Source organism: Mesocricetus auratus, unplaced genomic scaffold (genome assembly GCF_017639785.1).
Source record: "Mesocricetus auratus isolate SY011 unplaced genomic scaffold, BCM_Maur_2.0 Super-Scaffold_6730, whole genome shotgun sequence".
Taxonomy (NCBI): domain Eukaryota; kingdom Metazoa; phylum Chordata; class Mammalia; order Rodentia; family Cricetidae; genus Mesocricetus; species Mesocricetus auratus.
Window position 1 is genome coordinate 13508322 of NW_024429184.1, and position 26439 is coordinate 13534760.

The 26439-nt window shown below is 44.7% G+C and overlaps 1 protein-coding gene across 3 annotated transcripts in view; it reads right to left on the reverse strand.

The window, feature by feature from the left end:
- Window positions 1–3170: 3170 nt before the first annotated feature.
- The window catches only part of Tdrd7 (tudor domain containing 7), a 67968-nt gene continuing 44699 nt past the window's right edge, over window positions 3171–26439 (reverse strand). For all 3 annotated transcript variants that reach the window (XM_040738879.1, XM_040738884.1, XM_040738887.1), the window contains exons 9-17: window positions 25800–25911; window positions 23671–23873; window positions 21224–21358; window positions 19325–19411; window positions 17232–17366; window positions 14646–14756; window positions 12406–12908; window positions 8618–8778; window positions 3171–3632 (exon numbers count right to left, since the gene is read on the reverse strand). In XM_040738879.1, coding sequence (XP_040594813.1) covers window positions 3412–3632; window positions 8618–8778; window positions 12406–12908; window positions 14646–14756; window positions 17232–17366; window positions 19325–19411; window positions 21224–21358; window positions 23671–23873; window positions 25800–25911 — 1668 coding nt within the window. In that variant the 3' untranslated portion in view covers window positions 3171–3411. The remainder of the gene's footprint in view (window positions 3633–8617; window positions 8779–12405; window positions 12909–14645; window positions 14757–17231; window positions 17367–19324; window positions 19412–21223; window positions 21359–23670; window positions 23874–25799; window positions 25912–26439) is intronic.

The following is a 26439-nucleotide window of genomic DNA, read 5'->3' on the forward strand; positions in this document are numbered from 1 at the left end:
GCCTCAGTGGATAGTGGCATGTGTTTTTAAACGAAGCAGGGACTCACCATTCCCATAGTGTGTAGCTTCCTGAACTTTTACAGTAAGAACACCTGTGCAAGCCAACCGCCTGCCTGTCCCCCTCACCATCCCCCCCTAAGATGCTTGCTTTCTGGATCCTCCCAGGAGTCATGCCCTTAACATCCAGGTTAGTGACTCTTGCTCAAGGCTGAGGTTAATTTGTGATGCATTGTTTTTTCTCACTGTTCAGTTTATAGGTTTCATACTGAGTGAGTTTACCGTATGAAGACAACAAATGTGGTATTCCCACATGACCACGTGCTATTTTAAAAGTCTTCGGGATATTATAGTGTGGCTGAGATAATTTTCAGTGTGCTGTACAGGTGCACACATGGCTGCGGAAGTGCCCAGGCTCAGCTCTGGAGAGATGAACACTGGGCTCAATGCTACTTGCAAGCTTCACAAGAACCACTGCGTTGCCTGTAGCCACTCGTAGAGAGTAGCCGCATCCACTGCGACTCTGATCTGCATTGCCCCATGCCCACAGGTGTGGAGAGCTTTTTGTTTATAAGTCAGCTAGGTTTTGTTTTATGAAATGTTCAAATTGCTTGCCCACGTCTACTGAACATACTCAATGCATCAATACATATCAACACCACAGGGTTACACATACCACATACGTAATAATCCGGTGTGTATTTTCCCCTCTGCCCGTCTCCTCCTCCAGCCTTTGAGGACAGCTGTTCTTGTGCTCTCCCGGCTGTGTCCTGCTCAGGACTGTCACTGTAAGGGTGTTCCGTTACTTCCTACCTTAGCCTCCCACACTGGGGTCTCCAGCACACCTGGAACTGACTTTGGACTTAAGCAGTACAGGCCAAGTTCATCCATGTGTCAAGCTACCTCACATCACACTAATTTTATCTTCATCCCAACAAATGCAATTGCTTTAAGAATGGAGATATTTCTTAAGGCAATGAAATAGAAAAGTTTTCCTTTGGTTGCATACAATTCAAGGATTTATGCCCTTTCTGTTGTCAGAAACAGAATGTTAACGTTAATAAAAAACATTAACACTGCCTTAATTCACTTCAACATTTATGTTCTGGAAAAATATTTCATCATAATTACTTTAATCATTGGCATAAGTATTCTTAAATCTTGCTATTTTGGAAGAATTTTTATTCCATAATCAATTATTTTAGTTATTGGCATAAGTATTCATGACAATTTCAACTATACATTTTACATGTAAAATAAGTTTTACATGTTAAGATGAAAACCTTTTTAAAGCCTGGTCTTTTCTTCTTCTATAATTGTTTTCCTCAAATATAAACAAATGACTTTAAGAATGTTTGTCTTCAGCTTGGGTCTCTCCCCTGAAGCCCACCCATTTCACATTTCCAGCAGCTTGTGAGCTTGTTCCTGGCAGTCCACTCGCTCAAATGCAGTGCTCAACCTCCACCGTCATCTTCTGCTCACAGCGGGGAAGGGGCGCCATCCTTGGCTTGGCTTGCTCCCCTGCCTGCTGTACCTACACCGCCTGCCCTAATACTCTAAGAGTGTCCAGTGCTCTGCCCATCATCTGGGGCTCCTCCACCTCATCTTACCCACAAGTAAAGCTTGCCCTTTGCCCATCTTTCTGCCCACCAATTAGCCAGCATATACTGAACTGACCACAGTGTCATGTGGGTGACACAAGAAGTGATCATACACCAGTTATGAAAGCTAAAATGGTGCAGGCGGTGACATCACCATTGGTTAGCCAGCAATCAGCGAAGGTGGGAGCGTGAACTGCAGACATGCAGTCAGGCAGTCCAAGTCAAGCTCATGAGGAGCAGTTGTTACTATCCACAGTGTGCTACTGGATAAGGAGATGACTAGGATTTGTCCCAAGGGAAGCCATACTTGAGAGGACTGAGACAGACACTTTCTGGTTGTCTGCCGCCAGTTGCAGGAGACTGGGGCATCAGGAGAGGCATGCTCAAACTACGCTGGAGAACTAGTCTTGGCATAACCTCGGCACCTTGAAAACAGGAGGGTCTCAAGTTTGAAGCTAGCCTGGGCTACATAGCAAGAGCTTTTTTTTGAGAGAGAGAGAAAAAACCCAAACAAAAACCAAGAACAAGGTACAGTGACATAGAAGGGGCACCAGGGAGGGTCTCATGGGTCAGGGAGGGTCTCATGGCCGGGGAGGGTCTCACGGCCAGCCTGGGAGGTCAGAAAGGACACAGACACGAAAACTGGCAGGGTGGAGTGACTCACAGGCTGAGAGACTGGAACTAGTTTTCAGGACACAAGTCTTGTTTGAAATGTCCGTGGTCTTGGGTAGGAGGTAGTGGGGCCCGGGCTGCAGGTGCAGGTCCATGTGGCTGGACACAGGTGTAGAAGACAGGGCTGGGCTGGGGAGGGAGATTATAGAAAGCCTGAGCCTGGCTCTGGGCTCTAGACAATGAGAAGCTACACAAGATCTGAGGTGAGGGCTGACAAGATGGCTAATCAGGTAAAGGCACCTGCTGTCAAACTGATGACCTGATTTCAGTTCCTGAGCACGATGGAAGGACAAGGAACCAACTCCCAAAGTTTTCCTGATTCTGCGTGTGCTGTGAAATGTGTGCACGCGTACACACATGGAAATGTAAATTCTTTAGATCTGGCAGTGCACTGCCGTGCGTGACTGCTCCTGCATCAATACTGATGTACGAGACACTGAGGGCAGCCTTTGGCTTTGGGGCCACGTGCTTTAGGATCCATCGCTACTCCAGAGTCGCTACACCATAGGATCAGCTGTGCAGGCTAGTGTGTCTGTCAGCGTGACACACTAACGTCATCTCAAAAGGAGGAGCCTGCACAGAGGAAATGTCTCCATCAGACTGGGTGTAGGCAAGCCTATAGAGCATTGTCTTCATGAATGATTGATGTGGGAGAGCCAGCCCACTGTGGGCAGGGACGTCCCTGGTCTGTGGTCCTGAGAGGTATGAGAAAGCAGACTCAGCGAGTCAGGGATGGGGCTGGGAGGCAGGGTCTCTCCATGGCCTCTGCATCCGCTCGCCTGTGAGCTCCTTGGCCTCCCCTGAGGACAGACTGTCACCTTAAGCCAAATAATTCTTCCTTCCTAAGTTTCTTTTGGTCATGGCATTTATCATAGCAACAAAACAAACTAAGACATCGGGTTTAATTGTTAAACACTTTATTCTAATATTATATTAATAATTCAAGTGCAATTTTCTTTGAAAAGTCAACTGTGTTAAACAAAACGTGTTAAATATCTTTCATCAAACAAAGCATATTCTTTTCAATCCTCCACAACAGTCAGAGCCATGTGGTAAAAAGAAGATGTCTGAGAGCCTACTACACATTCGTATTATTGCTTGGAGAACAATCTGCATTAGCTGTCGAGGCCTCAAGCAGTGATTAATTAACTTTTGAAAGCTCCACCAGATACTGTGACATAAAGTCATGAATCCAGGTGTCAGTGTCTGGCAGCGATGTGTCCACCAGATACACCACTACTTTCCGGTCCCAAGGGTTAGTGTGTTCAATAACTGTCTGTACCAATGCCACCAGGGGTTTCTTCTCCACGTGATTTCGAAACACCATCGAAGCTTCCTCTGACCACTGGCTGCACTTCACGCCTAGGAGAAAAGCGGAGTGAGGGGAGCAGTGAGTGGCCACTCTTGTCTTTCCCTGCGCCAACAGGAGGAGGAACTACTTAATCAGTTCCAGAGTAGTTAAGTATTCCAGGTTAGACTGCCTATGCCAAACCCCAGCTGATCAATGTTCCCTGGCTCACAGCTGTTCTTCCCTGAGTGGAGTCACCTCCATCAGCCATGACCTGCAGACAAGTGTCCTCTGAGATGCCACGCTGCTTATCAAGGAACACAGTGATGACCACTCTCATTTCCTACACCTAAATTGTAGATTGTTAAAGTTGAGACAGCCACCACTGTTAGGACATTTTTCCTAATGGGTTAAAAGATCTGCTGGATGATCTGTGTGTGACCGTCACTTCTTACAACAGAGTCATAAAAAAGAGCAGTGTTTCATCTGAGATCCGAGGGCTGCCTACAGCCTCCTTGCTCTCCCCAAGAGGTACTCCAGAGAGGCAGTGAAGTTTATACTCCAGGGTACATGCTCACCCCATACTCATGGTGGTAGCCGGTTATGGGACTAAGACACCCCTAGTCCCAAACACCTACACTACACCGAGGGCCTGTTCAGAAATGCCTTTTACCCAGGTGTCATGATCACCTCCGTCAAAACAAGTGATCCAAAGGACCAAGTCTACAAGCCTGAAGAGACTGAACAACCCTCAGAATCGGTCAGTATGGCAGGAATGCTGGAGCGCCCAGGCCAGGAATCTTAAAAAGTATGAGTGACAACTGAGAGTTTTGATGGAGAAGACAGGGTACATTTAAAAACAGAGGATGGTACCACTGAGGTACTGAGCAGTGGGGAAGGGCTTGTTTATAGCATGTGTGGGGCCAGCACCAAATGCATTATTTAAGCAGGAATGTGGAAATTTTAAGCAAAAGAGGAAAGAAAAAGATGCTGAGAACAATGGAAACCCTGAAAGAGAAAAGAACTCACTGCTGAGTCAGTGGCAGGCTCGACAGGACCAAGGAAAGAGTCCCCTATCTCAAGGATGCGACAACAGAAGCATCTAACCCTGAAGCAGAGAGATGGCTGGAAAGGAGCCCCAGCAGGGAGCTGCTAGGAACCACTAACTAGGAAGGTGTGAAGGCCAGTGTAGTGGGGCAGGAGAAGGAAGGAAGACGGGACAAAACCTCTCCTGAGCAGGAATGACTGACAGCCTCAATCAGTCACACCAGTAAACACATCTCTGCTCAGCACACCCACCTCAGAAAGCAACAACAACCAAAGCGGTCAAAGGAGCCAGAGGAGGGACAGCACCTCAGGTACAGGACCAAGACCAAACTACACCCAACAACAGAAAGTGTAGGAGCTACAAAGAAGCAAGCAGCTCACCAGCTAGAACTGTACACCCTGCTCAAGCAGTCCTCCAAAGAGTGTGAGCTGGGCAGAGACAGTGGCTCCCAGGCACACACACATACAGCAGTTCAACCCAAAAAGGGGGCGGGGATATGGTATGGAGGAAGAGAAGAAAAACAAACGAGAAGAAGGAGAAAGAGACTCTGGAACAAACAAAGAATTGGTCAAGTCTTCCGTCAGTAGGCTGCCTTGGAAGGAATGAGGAGAGACCTTCAGAGGGAAAGAAAGCCAAGTAAGGACAGGAAGAGCACCAGAGAAGACCGAGAGTGGAGGTAAAATGCATTCTTTCGTTTGTCTGTTGTGACACGATGTCTCACTACACAGCCCAGGTTGACACGATGTCTCACTACACAGCCCAGGTTGACACGATGTCTCACTACACAGCCCAGGTTGGCTTCAGACTCACAACCCTCCTGCCTCAGGCTCCCTAGTGCTGGTAGGACAGGCCTGTGTCTGGCTACTCCTCTGACCTGTAGCTGGTCTAGTGGTAGGTAACAGTGCATTTGAATTACTAGCATCAAAGTGTTTAATAATGCAAACTAGTATGCATAAGCAAAATGGCTGCTGTAATACATGGGGAAGAGGAAGAAACTAGTTTGCTTTAGGATTGCTTTGTTTTATAAAGTTTATAAGGTATTAGCACTAACTGTGAAGGAAAAGAGCACAACCAGTATTAACTAACAGGATTTCCCCTTTTCATGTGTGTATAAATGCAGAGGCCAAAAGTTCCCTTGTCTTCCTCTGTCATTCTCCATCCTATTTACTGAGGTGGAGTCTCTCACTGAACCTAGAGTCCACTGATTCCATAGTCTAGCTACCCAGGATCCCCTGTCCCGGTTTCTGAAGCGCTAGGACCACAGGTGGGCCATCAAGCACGCCCGATTTCTGTCAGTTCTAGGAACTGAAGTCTAGTCCTCAGGCTTGCATGGAAGTGTTTATCCATTGAGCCATCTCCCCAGACTAAAAACAGTTTTAAGAAAAGGAAATATGATTGGTGTATTAAGGCAATAACATGGATGCCTATAAAATGCTTAACTAAAACACAGAAATCAGCTAGGCATGGTGGTATGCACTTGTAATAACAGCTCTGCAGATTTGAAGACAGGAATATCAAGAGTTCAATATCAGCCTGGGCTAATTAATGACTTTGAGGCCAGCAGGGGTTATGTGACCATGTCTCAAAACACACAGACAGTGTGGAAGAGATGAACAAGGACAACAAGTAGAAAACTAATAAATGTGGTACCCACTAACCTAGCTGTATTGCTAAAGATACCGTGCACATGTACATGCAGGTGCAGCTGCATGCGTGTGTGACTGCTATGTGGAGGTCAGAAGACACACGCTAGGTATTATTTGTTCCTCAGAAGCAAACTGACTTCTGTTTTTTGAGACAAGGTTTCTCACTGGCTTGAAACTCGTTCAGTATGCTGAGCTAAGCAGCCAGGAACCCTCAAGATCTGCCTACTTCCACCTCAATGCTGGGTCACAAAGATGAAGCAACCAGGCACAGAATTGTTTACATGAGTTTTAGGGATCAATCATGTGCCGGCATGGCAAACACTTTACCAACTGACCTACCTCCCCAGCCCTTAATAATCACTTTAAACAGCATTGGTCTAAACGCATGAATTAAACGTTTATCAGAGTGGATAAAAAAAAGCAAGACCCAGTTATATGGATATAACAGAAACTTATTTGAAAAACACACTGTATAACACAGGCACTAGGATGGAGAAAGTTATGACATGACGACAGTAATCATGCAGGTACATTCATGTGAGAAAGAGCAGACTTCAGTGTGAGAAAAGTTATAAGGAATAGAGAATCTATGAAATGGCAAAGGCTGCTTTTCCAAAAAGAATCAATAGTTCCTAACGTGGACACACCCACTGTCATACCACTGACACACTCTAGGCAAAACCGGCTAGAGCTGCAGGAACAAACACATGAACTCACTGGGCTGGGAGGTGGCTCAGTAGGAAACACACAAGGATCTGAGTTCGATCCCAGGCACTCGTGAACAAACCCGTGGCATGACGATGCATGCCTGTGATTCCAGTGCTGGGAGGCAGAGACAGGAGGACACGGGGCTTGCCGACCAGTCAGCCTAGCCAGTCATCAAGCTTCACAGCCAGTGAAATGACCTTGACTCCAGACACCAAGTCTAGAGCAAACAGGAGGATGGCTGACACTGCTCTGTTATCCACATGAGCCACATACAAGGCGCTTGATTTTTGCTTTGTATTCAATCATCATGAGAAGCCACTTTGACTCCTAGCAGAAAGGTAGAGTCAACAGCAAGTTATTTCTCCAGAGGCTGGACAACCAGCAGAGAACCCATACATGCCCTGCCTGCACTGCTTTTCCTGACTGTCCCGAGTTGTTCGGGGTGGGCAAGACCAAGGCCTCAGGCAGCAGCAAAAGGGCCAAGGGGGAGGGGGCTTCAAGGCCAAATCCAGAGAGCCCAGGGAGCCCAGGTGTCTTGTGGTCTCCAGGCCCTCTTCTTAAACTAAGGGAACCACATCTGAACTGCTTTAAAACGGCAAAGGAAGACCTCATTAGACACTCAAAGTGTGTCACTGTCGAGCTACTAAATAAGCATGTCGAATGTCAATACATGGTAAAGTTATGTATTTGTGAGCTGTGTTGTGATGCAAACAGGAAACTCATTTGCCTTTATGTTCTGTGATTTAATGGTCCACTGTGTGCACCTATATAGTTTGTGCAGTAACTGACATAAAACAACTACTTTTCTGCTTATTGGCTATTTAGGCTGAAAGTTTCCATTGTTTTTACTTGGTTTTATTACTTGTTCACAGGGAAATACTGTTACACTACTGTTCACAGGGAAATACTGTTACACTACTGTTCACAGGGAAACACTGTTACACTACTGTTCACAGGGAAATACTGTTACACTACTGTTCACAGGGAAATACTGTTACACTACTGTTCACAGGGAAACACTGTTACACTACTGTTCACAGGGAAACACTGTTACACTACTGTTCACAGGGAAACACTGTTACACTACTGTTCACAGGGAAACACTGTTACACTACTGTTCACAGGGAAATACTGTTACACTACTGTTCACAGGGAAATACTGTTACACTTCTGTTCACAGGGAAATACTGTTACACTACTGTTCACAGGGAAACACTGTTACACTACTGTTCACAGGGAAACACTGACTCAATGAAATTCTTTACAGTCATCAAAATCATTAGCAGAAGCTTAGCATTCATACAAATGAGATGCTGCATTCAAGCTTCAACTCTGGGAGAGGGGTGACAACAGGCCCATTCAGGACATTATATCCCCCAAATAGGAAAACTTTAAATGAGAAAAACCAGGATGCAACACTGTATCGGGCCCAGTATGGAAGCTTTAGGAATGTGTCAGGCTTGCAACCAGAGTCAGAAAGCAGAGGGGAGAACAGACTGCTGGTCATTAAGATGACTTCCATCGTGGACAGGACGGTATCAGCATTAAAAAGCTGAAACAGCATGCGGTGGGCTAACTAGTGACCTGCACTTGCTAGGAACCTAGAATAAAGGAGAGTTTAAATTCTGCTGCAGCTGAGCCACACTGCAGAAATTACCTGCAAGTTGAGCCGTGACAGCCTGGAATGGCAGCTTTCGGAACACATCCACTAGGGGCTGCACTTTCCGTATGTTGACTAGCTCATGCTTGCCGTAGTCCAACTCATACACAGACACCAGCCCATTGGTCAGGATTCCTTTTAAAAGCACCCTGTACCACCTGGAAGCACATTGGATTAAAAGAGAAAACAGCCGAAGTCAACACACATTTCAAAGGGAAGCAAGCATTATATGGTACATAGGAAAATCAGTTATGGAAGTTTGGAAGCAGCTGTGGCTCCTCTGATACACTCTGCCCCTTCTGGAGTTTGATAGGTCTCATGGGGAAGGCGGTGACTTCTGCACCGCCAACCATGCTTAGGCTGAAACAGATGCACGGGGATGGTGAGAACAAGACAAGGGATCCCTTCATCTTGAGGAGACACACGATGGCCACGTTTATACACGGTCCGTGCCAGATGAAAAGGAAGATGCAGGTAGGATGAGTGGAAGCTAGAAGGCTGCTTTGAGATAAGAACACAGCAGAGCTGGGCAGTGGTGGCGCACGCCTTTAATCCCAGCACTCAGGAGGCAGAGGCAGGGGGATCTCTGTGAGTTCGAGGCCAGGCTGGACCGACAGCCTCCAAAACAATACAGAGAAACCCTGTCTTGAAAAACCAAAAACGAAGAATAGAGCAGAGCCGAGAAGACACGGTGGCTTGGAGAGCAAGCGCTAGGGAGGCGGGAGTGAGGGACGGTGCAGACATGGAGGCCTCGGGGAGAAACCAAAACTTCCGAACAAAGGTTATTCCAGGGTATTCCACCTTGGGATCCCCTCCCATTCTCAGCTCTCTCTTATCCTCAACAAATCTGTTTGCTCTGTTTAAAATGAAAAAAAAAATTGGGCATCAGGGGCTCTCCCAAAGGACCTGGGTTCAATTCCCAGCACCCACACGGCAGCTCACACCTGTCTGTGACTTCAGTTCCAGGGAACCCAATGCCCTTTCTGATCTCTATAGGCACAGATAACATGCAGGTAAATATATATATACACTTAGATTTTCAACATTCAAAAAATTTAAATGAAAAGTGATGATTTGAATTATTCCATGTGAAAAATGCTAAAAACCAAATTGCCCCACAAAATCCAGCTTGCCCCTAAAATAACTAACCTGAAAAGGATAGAATGGCATGGGAAGCACCCTAGCTTCACTCAAAGCACCTAAAATTCACATGGGTATGCTTTTCTCCATTGGGTCTATGTCAGCAGTTAAAACAAAACAGACTTGAAGGCGAAACTATGAAGGACCAGTTTAAAGTCTATGGTCTCAACTGAAGGAGGGCAGTTCTTATCACAGCTAAAGCAAAGCATCGACAGATGCCTTAGCAACTGAATGGCCTGATGGGCTGGCCCTCTAGTGGCAGGACTGGGCATTTTCTGCAAAAGTGTATCAGCCAGAAGCCAAAGTGAAATCACAGCTAGTAGCCTACAATGAGGCCAGTTTTAATCCCTATATGTGAGTGCGGGCTTCTAAGGGAACAAAGAAACCGTGGGGCAGACTCAAGCAGAGGGCAAAGAATTCACGAACCTCACAGACAACTGGGACCCAGAATGGATTCATGTTAAGTACTTGGGGCTGGGAGGCCAAGCACACCTGGATAGGAATCCTCCTGGCCCATCCTCCTGTGATGTCACTCTGGCCTGAGCCTGGGTTACTCATGTATAACATTGCAGTTTTTGGTTGGAAGCATCTAGCTCAATACAGGTGCTCAGCAAGTGGCATCTGAAGATAAGCTGAATGAAAACTGCAGACAGACTGGAGGGGACATGTCCTGGGAGAAATGTCAGGCTGCAGGCCACCCACTTGTGTAAGAGACAAAACAGGGGAGCAGTAAATAGATGCGGTTTCCATCAACAGCATCATCTTTAAGCCACAGGGGGCAAGTGATGGTGGTCTGTGTCCAATCCTTTAAGTACAGAGCAGTAAAAAGAACAGGGCACAGAGTGGGTGTGTTTCTGTTGAGCCCAAGTCTGAAGCCAGGAGCTTACAAAAGCTTGGTTTGGACTAGACATCAATTCAGAGCAAACATGACCCAGATCATTAAAACACAGACGCTGGGCCTTTTCCTGAGGTTTAGACTCGGGCTAGGTGAGAAAGGAGAATCTGGGCTCTTACTGTGTTTCTCATTAAGAGATTTGGAGATCATGACAATTTTAAAAATGTGTCAAATTCCTGTATATGAGCATATCATAGCTGGGAATAAGGTTTGGTAGTTCCAAGTCTTAAGATAGCTTTAAATACCTAACCCTGATTAACTTATGACACTTAAAGATTAATATATTCTTAGCTATAAAATATCTGTTATCACTGAACGTTAGTTGGTTACAACCCACAAATCCTGGGGCAGAGCTGTACCAACAGGCACAGCTGGAGGGCAGGTGGGGAGGCAATTCCCCCCCAGGCAGGCTTCCCGAACCAATCATTACTCATCCCCCCCTCTGACGACAGCTAACATGAGGGTGGTTTTGACTACAAATAAATCATCCTGTGAAGAGTTCTTATTGAGACAGATTCATAAAAATTGAGTCAAACCCATTTATGCTTAGAGCTGTAAATAATAAAGTGACACAATAAAAATGACTTTTGCAGATGAAAAGCTTTATGACATAGGCGCCTGCTTTTCAAAATGTGCATCATTATTCTTTCTCACATTTTAGAGTTAAAATTGTTTTCTTCCTCTCATAAATATGACAATTTCTATGTGCCTATGCTTGCTACCTTAAGAAAACAGTATTTTGTGTAAAAAAATTGAGTTTAAACTTTCAAAGTGTGTGTGAGAGAGAGAGAGAGAGGAGAGAGAGAGAGGGAGGGAGGGAGGGAGGGAGGGAGGGAGGGAGAGAGAATCTTTGTGCTCATCATTAAGAAGCTCATCTCCTCTAAGGTGGCTCTTCATGTCCTAAAACCCCAGGGTGTGAGTGCAGAGTGGGGAGACTGTGCCCCCCCCACTGGGGCAGACCCAGGACAACCTGATGGCTTTGGGGGAAGGAGGTGTGGATCCAAACAGGACCCCATGAGGGCCCAGGTTTGGTGAAACAAACAATGCATGACACTCCTTAAAAAAGGCGCTACAACTAGCAGGAAGCACCTGACACTGTGTGCTGGGAATCTGTGCGTCTTCCAAAGACTCTTGTTAGATAATCAGAGGTGGAAACAATGTTTATTATTGACAAAATACCTATTATTATTCATAGCACTCAAAGATCTGGGGGAACCTACCTAATTAAAGAGAATGCTAATTTTGCTTTCCCCACAAGACAAATTATCACTCAGCCATTAACTGTTTCTGAGGAATTTTTAGCACAGAATATTAGAGTTTTGAAAAAGCAAGTACAACTTTATAACAGCATATCAATTATACAAACACACAGACAAAACTGGAAAAATGACATAAGTTCCTTAACAAATATTATGTCTGAAGAGCTGGTTTTAGTTTCTTACGTTCTTTGTTCTCTAAGTTTTCCACAATAAACACTTAATTTAAAAAATAAGTCATTAAATGAAAACAAGAATTTTTTTCTGAATAAAAACATTTTCCCTAATAGGAAAATAGGGTAAACACTTAAAATGGTTAGTAGAGTTTTACATGAATGTTATCATTTTAAACATGAGAAAAATCAGCACAATTCATCAAATCCGTGTTTCACTCAAAATTCTCACGTGTGCAGGCCAAGTCTCCCTGAAGAGACTAAAGGCCCTCAGGACCATCCCACACACTCTTAGCCGAGGGGCACAGGCTAAGGACCTACTTATTCTCCACCTTGGCAGCGTACACTTGGTCTCTCTCCACAGCTATGTGGCGCTCCTCAGACACGCTGTAGTACAGGATCATCTCCTCCATCAGCACTTCCAGCTTATGGATCTCCTGCCAAGGCTGGATGACAAAATGGCCTGGGTGACAGGCCACGGGCACATACACATCCATGTGTTCCCCTGACTTTGACAAGTGTACTGGAGGGGGCAGTTCCTCCAGGGAGAACGAGCTGGTGTGGTCCAGCACGGACTTTCTGATGACCTCTGGGTGGCTCTTTCTGAGACCCTCTCCAGGGCTGCCTGGTGCAGGTGTGCCGCCATTCCTGCTGCCAGGTGAGCTGACTGCATTGGGCACGGCGCTCAGAAACACATCCTTCTGATGCTTCCACAGGTCTGCGTTTGTGATCTGCCGGTTGATGCTGCGATGAGGGTCAGGGAAGTTCTTGGGAGTAAATAAGTACACATACGCAACCCCCTTGGTTTCATCCACTTTAGTAACCTTTGGAAAACATGAAAAAGAAACTTAGAAAATCCATGTTCACACTGTTATTTCAAGAATCGGCTAAATATTAACCTTAAATATGAAAGCAGAGTATTTTGTAGTACAATTATTTATGGTAAGATGAATTACGTCTTATAACTTCACAGGCACTGAGTCAACACCAGCAGATCTTACAGAAATAACTGAAAGATAATCCTGCAATGGAAGAAGGGGTGCAATGTAGCCCGATTTGATCTTTAAATTAATGACATTTCAAAATCTAGAGCAGGACGAGTACAGTAGGCTTCCATGCACTTGACACCCCCCCTCGCCAATAAAACAGCCAGGATGATGACAAAAGATCCAACAAGAGGCCACTACCTGGGACCTCGGGTCCTAATCCTTTGCTTGGTCCTAGTCTGATCTTCCTAGTCTGATCTTGCCTCCCCAGTAACACAGAGGAGCGAGGGGGGGGAGAGGGGGAGGACAACTCCACTAAATGAGAGACCTTCTGACTTCACACCCATTCCTTCTGCCAGGGTGTGTCCATATGGGAATACCATGCAGTGGTCATTATGACTGCATTGATGCGTGTCTGAAACTCTGGGCAACTTAAGTGATTTTCATCAGCTCTTCCAGTTTGTCTTAAGAAGGACAACGATGTGACACTCCAGATTATGCTTATCATCTATCAAAGACAACACAAAATGGAAGACAGGGACACAGGTAGGAAGAGGGGTAGAAGCCAACAAGGCAGCAGCCCATCTAGGCCCATTTATTTTGAAAAGTGTGCTCCCTCAGTGAGACACATCTATTTAAACCCATCCTTTAGTATCTACTGAGAGATGCAGTGAACTCATTTTGATATTTATGATGCAGAAGTACCATTAAAATTTAACCACTAAAAATACCTTTAAAGCCAAGAGGGATGACAAGAGCCAGTAACAGTAGCACTTCAGAGCCTGAGGCAAGAGCATTACGGCAAGTTCCAGTCCAGCCAGGGCCTCAAAGCAAGGCACTATCTCAAAAGGAAGAGCCAGTAGTACTTTTATTGTGTGCGCAGCACTTTTATGAGTAGGTAGAGAACAGCACTTACTATCGCACAACAGTGAAGACATAAAGTAAGGCGCAGTCAAGCAGTGGGGGACGCAATGTACGAGCTGCACAGCAGCGGCCTGGACTCCACGGGGACGGGCATGGAGGTCAGGGCTACAGGGAATGAGTCAGACCTTCGGGAAGTCACTGCTCAAGGGATGTCGGCTCCATGTTCACATACAATACCACTGTCTACATGGGTTCAAGAGCTAAGAGAGGTGTTCACCCTAAAAATTCAAGCAACAAGCTAAGGAGCTTCAGGAAAATGGGTGAACACTGGGATTAGCCATGATTGACCTGTTCACAGTCACCAGGGTTAGCAGCGGATGAAACAACAGTACTTTTATCATCTTAAAAACATATATCCAGCAATCTGATCACAAAGCTGGAGTCAGTTTAACTCTTTATCACTTAGCAGAGGACTACTACCTTATTAATAATAGGAAAAGAGGGAGCTCTAAGTAATATAGGAGATGGGGGTAACTCTTTAAATAGAAATTAGCCATGAGATATCTTACAGCTACATGTCTAATTCATCTCTTGGAAGTAAAAATGTGTCTGGTGTGAAAGTGTCCATTTATGACATGAAGTGAAATTCATCAAAGTAAACCCTGAGCTCCAGCTCTTCCCAGACGTCCCGGAACCAGTAGGATAACTAACCTTGATGCTACAGTCCGAGCAATTCAAAACAGAATCTCTTAACCAAAGAACAGCATCTGGTGTCCACATGCCAATGGACTGCGGAAGATCAGCCAAACAGCACTTTATAGCCTGAGAACAAAACAGAACACAGGGTAGTGTGGAGCAAACACGTCATCTTAAAATAGGTACTATGTGTAACGCCTGCTTCCCTAAAGCCAGATGCTGCAGGAGATGACAGCAGTCGCAGCCCTTGGTTGAGGGTCTGCTACACTGTCTACCTATGTCACTACTGGCTTAATTTTTTAACCCTCCCAGGGACCAGGGGTCTTATACCAGACACTTGTGTCACCCCACAATCCTTTTGGTCTAATATATTCTGTGCTCTGTTTTACAGATGGAGACATAGCTCAATAGAGCAGCCTGTGGCAGGTCACAGAGCTGAACGGATGGGACACCTGGAGTAACCTGGTTTCATGGCAAAAGTCTGAAAGGAAGCTTGTCTACTTCACTCAGCATTGCCCAAGAGACCCACGGGTGTTGAGTGTCTGTGCTCACCTCCTGAAGGAGGCAAGAGATCAGTTAGAGAGGGCAAAATACCTTAAATATACAGGTATCCAAATGCCTCATTCCTCCCAGTGCTCTCTTATTTCCTGAACTATTGCAGAATGCCACAGGAGGGAGAGTCATTTCAGGGATTCCCTCAGCCACCTGTGAGTCTTGAAACCGAGGGAGGAAATCTTGTGCTGGACATAAAAGCTCCCCTGCCCCTCTCCTCGGACTCCTCTTGCACTCTCTAAGTGCCCCATCATGCCACCCTCCCCCTAGGCTCTGAGCCTCTCTCTCCCTGGAAGAGCTGCAGGTGATGACCAGGTCATTCAGGGCCTGTCGGCAGATGCACGAGGAAGGCAGGTAGCCTGATGGGCTGGTGCACAGGAAAGTATAGGCTCTGCTGGCAAGAAAAGCCACAGAATGCCCAGCAGCTCTGCCACAAAAAGGGGACACTTAGGATAATCAAATTTTCTAAATAGTTAAAATAGATGCTAGAAATAAGCACTTTACTAAGAGAAGAATACTATTTTTTTTAAATCCTGGTAGTCTATTTACATTTAAAATAACTTAAAATCAAGAGCTGAACATACAATTTTTATGGGTTTGCTTCTGTGATGTAGACCTCTTAGGTGATAGATGTTAACTAGAGCTAGGCAAGCTGGCATTAAGGGACCTGTAATAAGTAGTCATCACACTTATCAAATAAGGAATCTAAGCCGGGCGGTGGTGGCGCACGCCTTTAATCCCAGCACTCGGGAGGCAGAGGCAGGCGGATCTCTGTGAGTTCGAGGCTGGGCTGGACCGACAGCCTCCAAAACAATACAGAGAAACCCTGTCTCGAAAAACAAAAACAAAAACAAAAACAAAAACAAAAAAAAAAAGGTTGTGGACTTCCAGTATTGTGGCTGCATATCAACAGGGTAAAAGACATGAAAACAGGCTTACATGAGAGTGAAATTCTTCTCTATAACTGTCTTTGTCAGGAAAAGCAAGGGAAACTTGAGAGAAACACTAAAAACCATGCTAGTCATAGCAAACCACGCTTTATATGCTAGTCCTGATGGTGAGAAGTGTCTTCTGGAAACAGCCAAGGGCATTATGCAATCCACTTTTGTTTGTTGTTTTCTGAGACCAGGTCTCATGGAATCCAGGTTAACCTGAAACTCACTGTGTAGCCAAGGATGATCATGAACTTTTGCTCCTTTTGCCTCTATCTCCCTAGTGCTGGGACTATAGAGGCATGCCCACCAAGTCTGATACAAATGAATATTTAATAGAACACAATATTTAATTAATCACATATTATTCACATAAATTATTTACAAGTATTTAGTAGAATATGCAACATATACTCAGCATATTAATATTTTAATAGAATATTAAATGTGCAACAGAATGACAATTAATATTCAATAGAATGCAATAATTAATTACATATTATTTATGTATTGCATACTAACCACTTATATATAAATATTTAGTAGGATATTAATTAATAGAATATATCTTATATTCCTGTAAAAAATTTTTCTATTTTCTCTGAAGGTAGTCAGTGCTTCTTAACAATAGCAACAGGTTTATAGTGATTCACAACTGTCGTCTGAAGGCTAAGAGGACAGGCTAATCACTCCCATTTCTCATATGGGAGAAAGTCTTACAAGAAAATGAGTATATATGAACACATTTCCAAAACAATGGAGAGCCAAATAAACCACCAGCCCTGGGAATAAACACTTACATACACCATCCTGAAGCACGCGGAAGCCGGCGAGTTAGATGTCAGAACTGGCATGTGATTATTACAATAGAACCTCTACTGGGTAACAGCCTAATGACTAGCTGTTCTTGAAAACAAGTGTCTACTAAACAGTGATCTGTAAATGTGACTGGACTCTAATGCAAGTCAGCCAAATTACTTCTCAAGACCAGCAAACATCCATACTCTCCAATCTTCTTACAAACTGAGACTTGGCTCATGAGCATGATCAGGACCAGCATGGTTCATCAACAGGCCGGAAACTCTTCCATAGACCTCCAGGCCGAGGCAGGCCGTACCTGAGGGGGTATGGCAAGCATTTCCTGCAGGAACCGAGGTGGGATTTCTCTGAGCTCTGATACTTTCACGGATGTTGCATTGCCAGAGTCCAGGAACTGAACATCGAGGGCCCGGCTGCTGTGGACGTTCGTGATCTGCAATGAAATAAACACTGGCTAACTCACTATCACAATGGGAGGACAGACACACTCATCACATCCCACACAGAGCTGAAGGTGCAGAAAACACCCAAATTATCAGTGTCTCCTGTTCAAAAGTACTTATCAAATATTCCTAGTCCATCAATAGTCAGAAAGGAGTACTGACCAAAAGACCACTCCAAGGACACCAGTGTCAACTACTTCTCTAATCCTTGAAATACTGCTAATTAGATGTCATTATTTTAAAAATATTAAAATGTGCAGGAAAATAAGAAAGGACATCAATAATTTAAGATGGAATTTTACTTGTAGAGGGAAAATGTTTTTAAATTGTAATATATTTTACAGTTTTGCTATAAAAACCTAGTCATTTCTATCATTTCTGGCAACTGAAAATAAGTTGAAGCTCAGGGATAAAATAATGTCCAAATTAATGTTCAGTAATGGGAAAACTACACAGAGCTCAATAAGTCTTATTTAACTGTAAAGAACAAAGGCATTACTTCAACAATTTGATAGCAATAAAATATATTATATATTTATTCTCAGTATTTGTACACACACTAAGAAACACGTTTGTGCAAAGCACATAGCAGAAATTTAAATATGTAATTGAGAGAGAATTTACAAACTGGCACCACTCTTGAGAGTCGTGAAAGGGAAGCACGTTGGAGGACTTAGAGAAGACATGACAGGCACGCCCAATGGGCGTCCAGATTGGATCTGCACAGCAATGTGAAAAGACGACAGACAATCCTGGACATTCGTTACTTGTATTAATGTTGACTTCCTGGTTTGGCAATCAGAGACTAGTTATACAAGATGTTAACAGGGCAAGTGGGGCCTCTCTATATTACTTTTGTTAACTCTTCAGAGGATCTTGAGGTATGTTTTAAATTGAAAAAAGATCTGTACATTTACATACTATCAACTAAACAACAGAGCTTTAGGAGTGCAATAATACCATGCTGAGCATGCGACATGTGACCTAGATCTCAGCCTTCTGGGAACATAGTCACATCGAAGGCAGCAGCCACTCTACAATGCTGCTTTCATTTGGCTAGGGAGGGCTGCGTCTCACTCAACAGGAAGGTCATCTGCTGAAGCACTTTTTACATCTCAGGAAGCAATTAAATGACGCTTCTTATCCTCTAGGGTTGGTATCCTTATGATTTGTATGAATGTTGCACACAGGAAGGTTCCCAGCGGCAACAAAAGTCACAACACTCACTGGGAGAGTAGTGTGATAGTGTCGGACTGTTCATCTTGCTGCATTGCACAGCATGAAAACAGAAGAGGAATGCACTGACACTTGTTTATGTAAAATTCAAAGCAGTTCCTTTAATCACTCGTATGCACGTGCATGTACACGTGTGAGAGCACAAACGTGTACGCATGCGTGTAGAGGCCAGAGGCTGATAGGAATATTCTTCGATTACTCTCGACCTTATTTTTACACAGGGTCTCTCTCAATGGACCTGGACCCACAGCTCACTCATTCAAGCTCATCAACTCAACAAGGCTGCCCCAGGGTTTCCCTGCCCTCCAGAACTGGGTCACAGGCACCTGCTGCTGCTGTGCCTGGTTCCTTACGTGGGCACAGGGGACACAAATCTGGGCCCTCATGCTTGAGTGACAAGCACTTTATTGACAAGCATCTATATTCTAAATACATACATATCTCTGTAGATATAACTATATATCTAGTATATATAATGCTAGCATACAATATTCTACTTATACAATGCATAGCAAAGCTATGTGTACAGTTACAAATACACTAAAAACATGAAGAAAGTCAGCTGTTGGCTTCCTCAGAGCTGAGGCAGGATGAGGCCATTTTGGCTGTCAGAAACTGGTGATGAAGCCAAGCATGCGTACTGTGCTACTGAGCCAAGGTCTGCATACATGAAACACACAATAACCTTTACAAGTCAAGGCGTTCACTTTACCTCCACTCGTAACCATTTTCCTTTGCAATGGAAGAGGCAGATCTTCCCACAGAAGGGCAGCGAGATGAAGTACTCCGAGGTCATGTGCTAGCAAACAGAAAAGCAAGGAACAGCTTAGTCTCAGCAGACACGGCTACAGCACTGGGGACAGTACGGAGGTGTGGACTGTTTACCACGCGTAGTCAGTAGACAGCATGAGGTGTGGACTGTTTACCACGCATAGTCAGGCTTTGCTTTCTCCCCAGGAGCAGCTGAGCACTGTGCTGTGGACTCTGACCTCTGCTGTCATGCTTGCTAGTACCATTTCATTCACTCCGTGGGCACACACGTGGCTCACAGACAGGCATTTAGAGTGTCTACAACGTTAGCAGCGTTAGTGGGGTTCCTGTGGGCTCTCACAAGGAAAGGGCTGCTGGATCTGACCAGACCACAGAGCAGGTAGATGAAGCCCTGGAGGCCAGGGCAGCAATGAAGGCCTCTTCTGCCTTTTAACATTTAACTTCACGTTACTGTTTCATTTCCTTCTAAGTCCAAACTAAGAAGTGTTATCAACACAGACATCAGTGCCTGTGAGATACTAACAAATGGCAGGGTTCTCCTCAGCCGCTCTTCTGCCCCAGCCTGCACTGAGGGCTGCCCAGGGCTTGCTGTTCTGGTGACTCTACTAGCCTCTATGGGCAAGGACTCCCTTTGGGATCTGAGAAATGTCGACTACCTAACATCATGGCTTACTGGGACAAATGAATCCTCACAAGGTTAGCCTCTCTAGGAGTCTCCTATATTCCCAAACTCAATCAACAAATGAAACATACATACAAACACAATACATATATGAAACATACTATATATAATATATAACAAATTTTATGTAATTTATATATAATTTCATTTAAAATTTGTATACATGCAATATATTTATAATTATATATGAATTAAATGATTTAATACAGTACAATATACAATTTATATATAATAAAATATAACGACATCTCCTACATAAAAGAGTAAAGCTATACATTTGATGTCTCCACTCCATATAGCATGAGTAAGAATTAAAGTGATTCAACCCATAGTTTAGACTACATATTCTGTGTATGAAACTAAATAAGGAATGTAGAAAACTGGCAACTATCTCTACTCTAGGTGTTCTTAACCTGTGGGCTGGGACCCCCATGGAGACTGCATATCAGACATTTACATTACAATTCATAACAGTAGCAAAATTACCGATATGAAGTAGAAAGAAAATAATTGTATGGGTGGGGGTGATCATAGCATGAGGAACTGTGTTAAAGAGCCCCAGCATTAAGGACATTTAAGAACCACTGCTCTGTCCTAAGGCAGGGGAGTAGCCAAGTAGTCAGGACATTATAATGCTGAATAGAGTAACCTGAGGAGGCAGCCAAGCACGAGAGGCAAGGAGATCATATTAGTGACTTACAACCTCTGCGTGTCCCGACTCAGGATGAAAGAAGAAGGGAAGGAAAAACGGAGAGGAGGAGGGAGCTCACAGAACTGAACCGTAGAACCACACTTCTGGGCTGCCTCTCCTCAGCGGAGAGCTTGAGGGTGACACCCGACAAGCTGGCTCACATGGACAGTCCCAGGCAGCTAGCTGTGCTGGGGCCCATCAGTTACCTGCTCTAAGCAACCAACTCCTCCACTGCTGAATGGTTCCTACATGCCAGCCGCTGTTCTAGGCAGCACTGCGACTATCCGTGATATTCCAGCAGGACACACTGCTGCACCTTATTTTATAAGGCAGGAGTGGGAGCTTCCTGAAGCTCTGCAATCCGGGCTTTCTACTCTACGTATTAAACAATTATTCACCCGCACGCATTCTCCACTTCCCCTGCCTGCAGTCCGAGGCTGATCTCAGAAGACGGTGCTCCACCATACCTTGCAGTGGAAGTAGTCCTCTGTCTTATGCAGAAGGTCATTGAGTTTGTTCAGACCCTTGCATGGCACCTGGCAGTAAAGTGTTCCGTCAGAGCAAATGTTAGTCACTTTGACATTTGTGTACATGGCATCCACCTGGAACAAGCAGACATGGAGACTGATGACAAACGCCTCCCTTTACCTCTCTAGCAGCTACCTGAACAGCTCATCAGTTACGTGTTTGTGATGGTTAACAGTCATTGTCTACTTGACAACTCTGAGATTACAATACCTCTGACGTATGCACGAGGATGTTTCTAGAACCGTTTGAGTAAATACCTAGCCTCAGTGAGGGTGGCATAATCCCATGGACTGGATTCCTGATTAACAGGAAAAGTGAGCTGAGCCCCAACAGGCCTTCATTTCTATCTGCTCCCTGGCTACAGAAGTATGTGACAGGTGCTCTACCAGCGGCCCACAGTGACAGCTGCCCAGCCATGGTGGGCTATGTCTCCTCACAGTACAAGCCTACAAGCCCTCTTCCCTTCAGTCACTTCTGTCAGGTGTTAGGTCACAGTAACAAGAAAATGAGCTAATGTAATATTTTAAAATTCTCTAAGTTAAAAGGCATTCACAACTTAAATGGTACAAGTGTCATTTGTGTCAGGCACAAAAGACACATTTCCTATGTGGGTCATCATATAGAAGGCTGAATGTGTTCTTAACTGGTGTATTTTCTCTCCAAGAATGAGAAGTATTCCAAAATCATACTTTTACAGATTCACAGAAGGGTTTTGGGCTGCCAGCTCACAAATAATGACACGGAGACTCACTGTTTTTAAATATAAAAAAAAATCCATTGCATTAACAGCTAGGTTTCTATTGGCATGATAAACATTACAATCAAAGCAACTTGGGGAGGAAAGGGTTTATTTCCCCTTGCAAGATTACAGTCCATCACTGCAAGAGGTCAGGGAAGGAACTAAAGGCAGCAACTTAAGTGAAGCCATGGGGAGGGGCGGGGGAAGCTGCTTACAGGCTTGCTCTCCATGGCTTGCTCAGCCTGCTTTTTCATAACAACCAGAGCCACCTGCCCAGGGGGGTGCCTCCCACAGTGAGCAGGAACCTGCCACATCATCAAGCAAGAAAACACCCTACAGGATAATCTGATGGGGATTTTATCAGTTGAGATTCCCTCTTCCCAAATTAGTTTACTCATTTGGAGCACTTACATCTTATAGGTTTAAAGAATGTCAGGCTAACAAATATTTTCACTGATGGAATTTTTCCGAATTTCTTAATCTTTACTGGAAAATTTCATATAAAATTATTTCCACTGCAGAAACTGGAGAATAAGAAACTTAATCCCTAAGAAATAATTACTGGGACTGGCTTGTCATTTCCCATTTGTTCCCCCTTTTTGCTTTTCTAAATCAAGGTGATGTCTTTTCCTCTTCTACCCCCTCCTCTTTATTCTAGCTACACAGTATCAATTATTTGCCTAAAATCTTTAACTTTCTTTTCTGATGTTTTTTTTTCTCATATCCCCTCCTTCAACTCTTTTCCCCCTCTTTTGAAAGTGCATGCTTGTGTACACACACGTGTGCTTGCACATATGTATTCATATGTAGACCAGAGGTCAATACTAAGCTTTTTCCTCAACCATTTTCTGTCTTCCCCTTTGAGACGAGCGCTCTTGTTGAGGATGGCTTGCCTACTGAGTCCTAGGCATCACCCTGCCTGTGTTCCCAAGAGCTGGGATTATAGACGCATGCCACTGCAGTAGGGTTTTTGTTGTTGTTTCTTAGTATGTATCCTCTAGCATGGAACTCAGGTCCTCCTGCTTGTATGGTAAGCACTGTACCGCTCAACCATGTCCCCAGGCCGTGATGATTTACTTCTGTAGGAGGCATGCAGGTCCTAGTGCTCACAGAAAATCACTAGAGAAACCAGGAGTGCTAAGCGTGCATGGTTATCTCTTTAAAGGAAGGGATGTATAACCTGTTTTCTGCCCAGAAGGCTAGACGTGGAAGGCTGGTTAAGAGCCTGGTGATCTCTGCGCTATCTATATGTCCAAGTCACAGTGGCTCCCCTAGACCCTTAACTTGAGCCTATTTATCTCAATGCATCTATAGAGCTATCCTCCCCCAGACCCTCATCATGAGCGCTGTTTACTCTGAGCCTGCTTCTCTCAGTTAGTCTATAGAACCTATCTTTATGGAAGATGTCACTGGTCCTTTACAAGAGTTTCAATATAGTCATGTCAGTGCACAGGGGATTGAGTAATCATCACCAGAAAACTTTTTCCAAATTGTGCTGTGATTAAACATGCCTAAAATAAACCACCCAGTGTCAGATTCAACACCGGCTACTGAGTCTTGTTGACCTGCACTACCTTATTGCCTCTCCTGGATCGACCCTCTGCAGGCGGTAGTGTTTGGAGAGGACCCCCACCCCCATAGTGGTACCTGGAGATGAACTTCTAGAGATTTGTCACATATAGCCTTCAGGCAGGTGGCATTGATGTTGATATCGTCTTCTCCTGAGGTATCATACAGAACCACCAGGGGGATATCTGACTTGTCCAGTATCTCCACAGCAAAGATCTTCCCACATGTTAATGATTCGACCACCTTCACGAGGTCAGGATCATCATTCAGAATCTCTAACCCTGGAAAAACAGCAACAGCTTTTACTTCTACTGAGTCACAGAAGCATTATGGATGGATAACTCCATTGTCTAGTCTGATCACTCATTAATGGTGTACTTTTTAATGGAAGCTTCATTTTACAATCTCCTTTACCTTACACATCTGTAGATGAAGGGCAGGAAGTGAACGTCTCTTTAAGAGACACATTAGAGCAGGCACTTGTAACATAAGGAGCCTTTCATAAGGAGCTTTACCACCGAAGGAGCAGCCCTTCCGACATATGCAAGTGAGTATATAAAACAAGAGACTAAGATGAACAAGAGCCTGTCAATCATGTATTTGTGACAGTTTTCCTACACCTGGTTTTCTTTTTCAATTCAACTTGTACAACCACTTTTCTTATAAAGTTAATATGTATTACTGAAAATTGAAATACTCCCCTCCCCCTTTATCACTGACTCCAAGTATACCACAGAACCTGTGATTTATCAAAGGAAACTGACGTTTCATCCAACACAAGCATCAGGTATAATGCTGCTAATTACTCTTGCAGTTCTTTGACAACTGGAATTCAATATAATACATATACAGCAATTCTAAGTTCATCTACTAAACTAAACCAAGTACACCATTTCCAATGCCTCTTCCTCATTTTTCTCTTTGAACGTGAGCCCCAAGACCGACTCCTGTGCCCATTCTCATAACTCACGGCATGGAACTCTTCTCATACCCTTCACTTCAGCTTCCAGACTCCTGTCCTGCACTTGTGATGTCTTCCTTTCAAAACCAAAACCAATTTCACAAGTTTTGATTGGCATATCTCAGAGTCTGGGCTCCTCAGAGACATAAGGACTCATTCTTACTGGTGGGGACACAAGGGGCCACCCCCTCTTGTTCTTTCTTGAGACAGCGTCTCACTCTGTAAATCCACATTGACCTGGAACTGAATATGTAGGCTGGGATAGTCTCCAATTGTGGTCTTAGACTCTGAAATACTGACATCGCATGTGTGCACTGCATACTCAGTGTAAGGGTATTTCTGCAGACGGCTCATTTTCCCTTAAGAACTATGACCTCAGGACTGGATTCATGGCGCAGGGGTTACAGTGCTCCCCATCCTGAGTTCAGTTCCCAGCACCCACACTGGGAGGTTCACAATTGCCAGTAACTTCAAGTACAGAGAAGCTGATACCTCTGGCCCCCACAGGCCCCTGTGTACATGGGGCAGAGAGAGAGACAGAGACAGAGACACAGAGAGACAGAGACACAGAGAGACAGACAGAGAGGGGGAGAAAGACTTTAGAAAGAGAATTATGACAGCTTTAGAAGTGCAAGCCTCCTTGGTAGGATGCCCACTATCATTAATCTCACTGTGCCTTCCATACCTTATTCCCACTGCCATCCACGTGTGCATATTCCTGTCCCTCTGCAGAGAAAAGGTGCAGGAACCAGCACACAACCCCGTCAAACTCAGCTTGGGTGCACAAGGGTTCGCTAGCACAGTGCATCCCCACAGTCCATCTGCAGGGGAGGGCTGAGGGTCCCTCCTAATACTTGAAGCATCAGGACTGAGACTGAATGAGTTCCCTGATATAAGGGTGTATGAACTTTTACTAAGACAAAACAAACATAAACCCTTTCAAATGGCTAGACTAACTTTTTATAATAAAGCACGAGCTATGATCTATGTAATATATATATATAACAAAACACGCCGTCACATTTTCATCATTACTACATCTCAGAACACCTTACATATGAATTCATTCACCGAACCTTTCAAGAAAAACATTTTACAAACTGGGTGTGGTGCGCCACACCTATAACAGCAGCACTGAGGTGAGGAGGGAGGAGTTTAAGTTCAAGGCCAGTCTGGTTTACATAGCGAGCATTTCCAAGTTGAACAGTCAGACTGGTAACAAGTGTCCTCTAAGAATTCCCCTTACCTGCTAGTTTGCACTTCGTAGCTTGGAAGGACAGAGAGCAGAAGCGTGGGTTCAGTCTGTATGCTTTACCCTTCTCAACATTTTCACAAAAGCCGTAGTCAACGTAGCATACCTAAGGAGCACAGCAAGGCCAGTCATGTCCGCGCTCAGTCTTCAGTCTTACGAAAAACCTCAGTACATTTAACTGGACTCATTTTGTTCCATAATAAGCAAGTAGTATGTCAGCTGTCTCCTCAAAGCCAAAGGAAAGGCTCCCTGGCACACCCCACAAGATGACAGCAGGCTGGGCCTCAGGGTCCCATGTTCCAGGCCCTTGTCTGCTACCTCACCGCTTAGTCAACAGGGAAAACAAGGCCAAGGCAGAGCAGACTCCGAGGCTTTGTCAAGGCTACCAATGCTGCTGCCTGGCTTCTCCCCATCTTCACTCAATGCTGTGTCACCTTGCCCTTCCTGCCACACGTCCTCCCCACTCGGAGGGGTAGCGTCTGCTTCCAGAGAAGCCATCAGTCATGGGATATCGGGCACATGCTAGAACCCCAAAGCAGCACCTGTGACAGCTAGCTCTCAGTCACTGCGCTACTAGGGGCTGACAGGTCTCTGTTGGGGGAAACAATGATGTCAGCCTGGACAACATAGAATT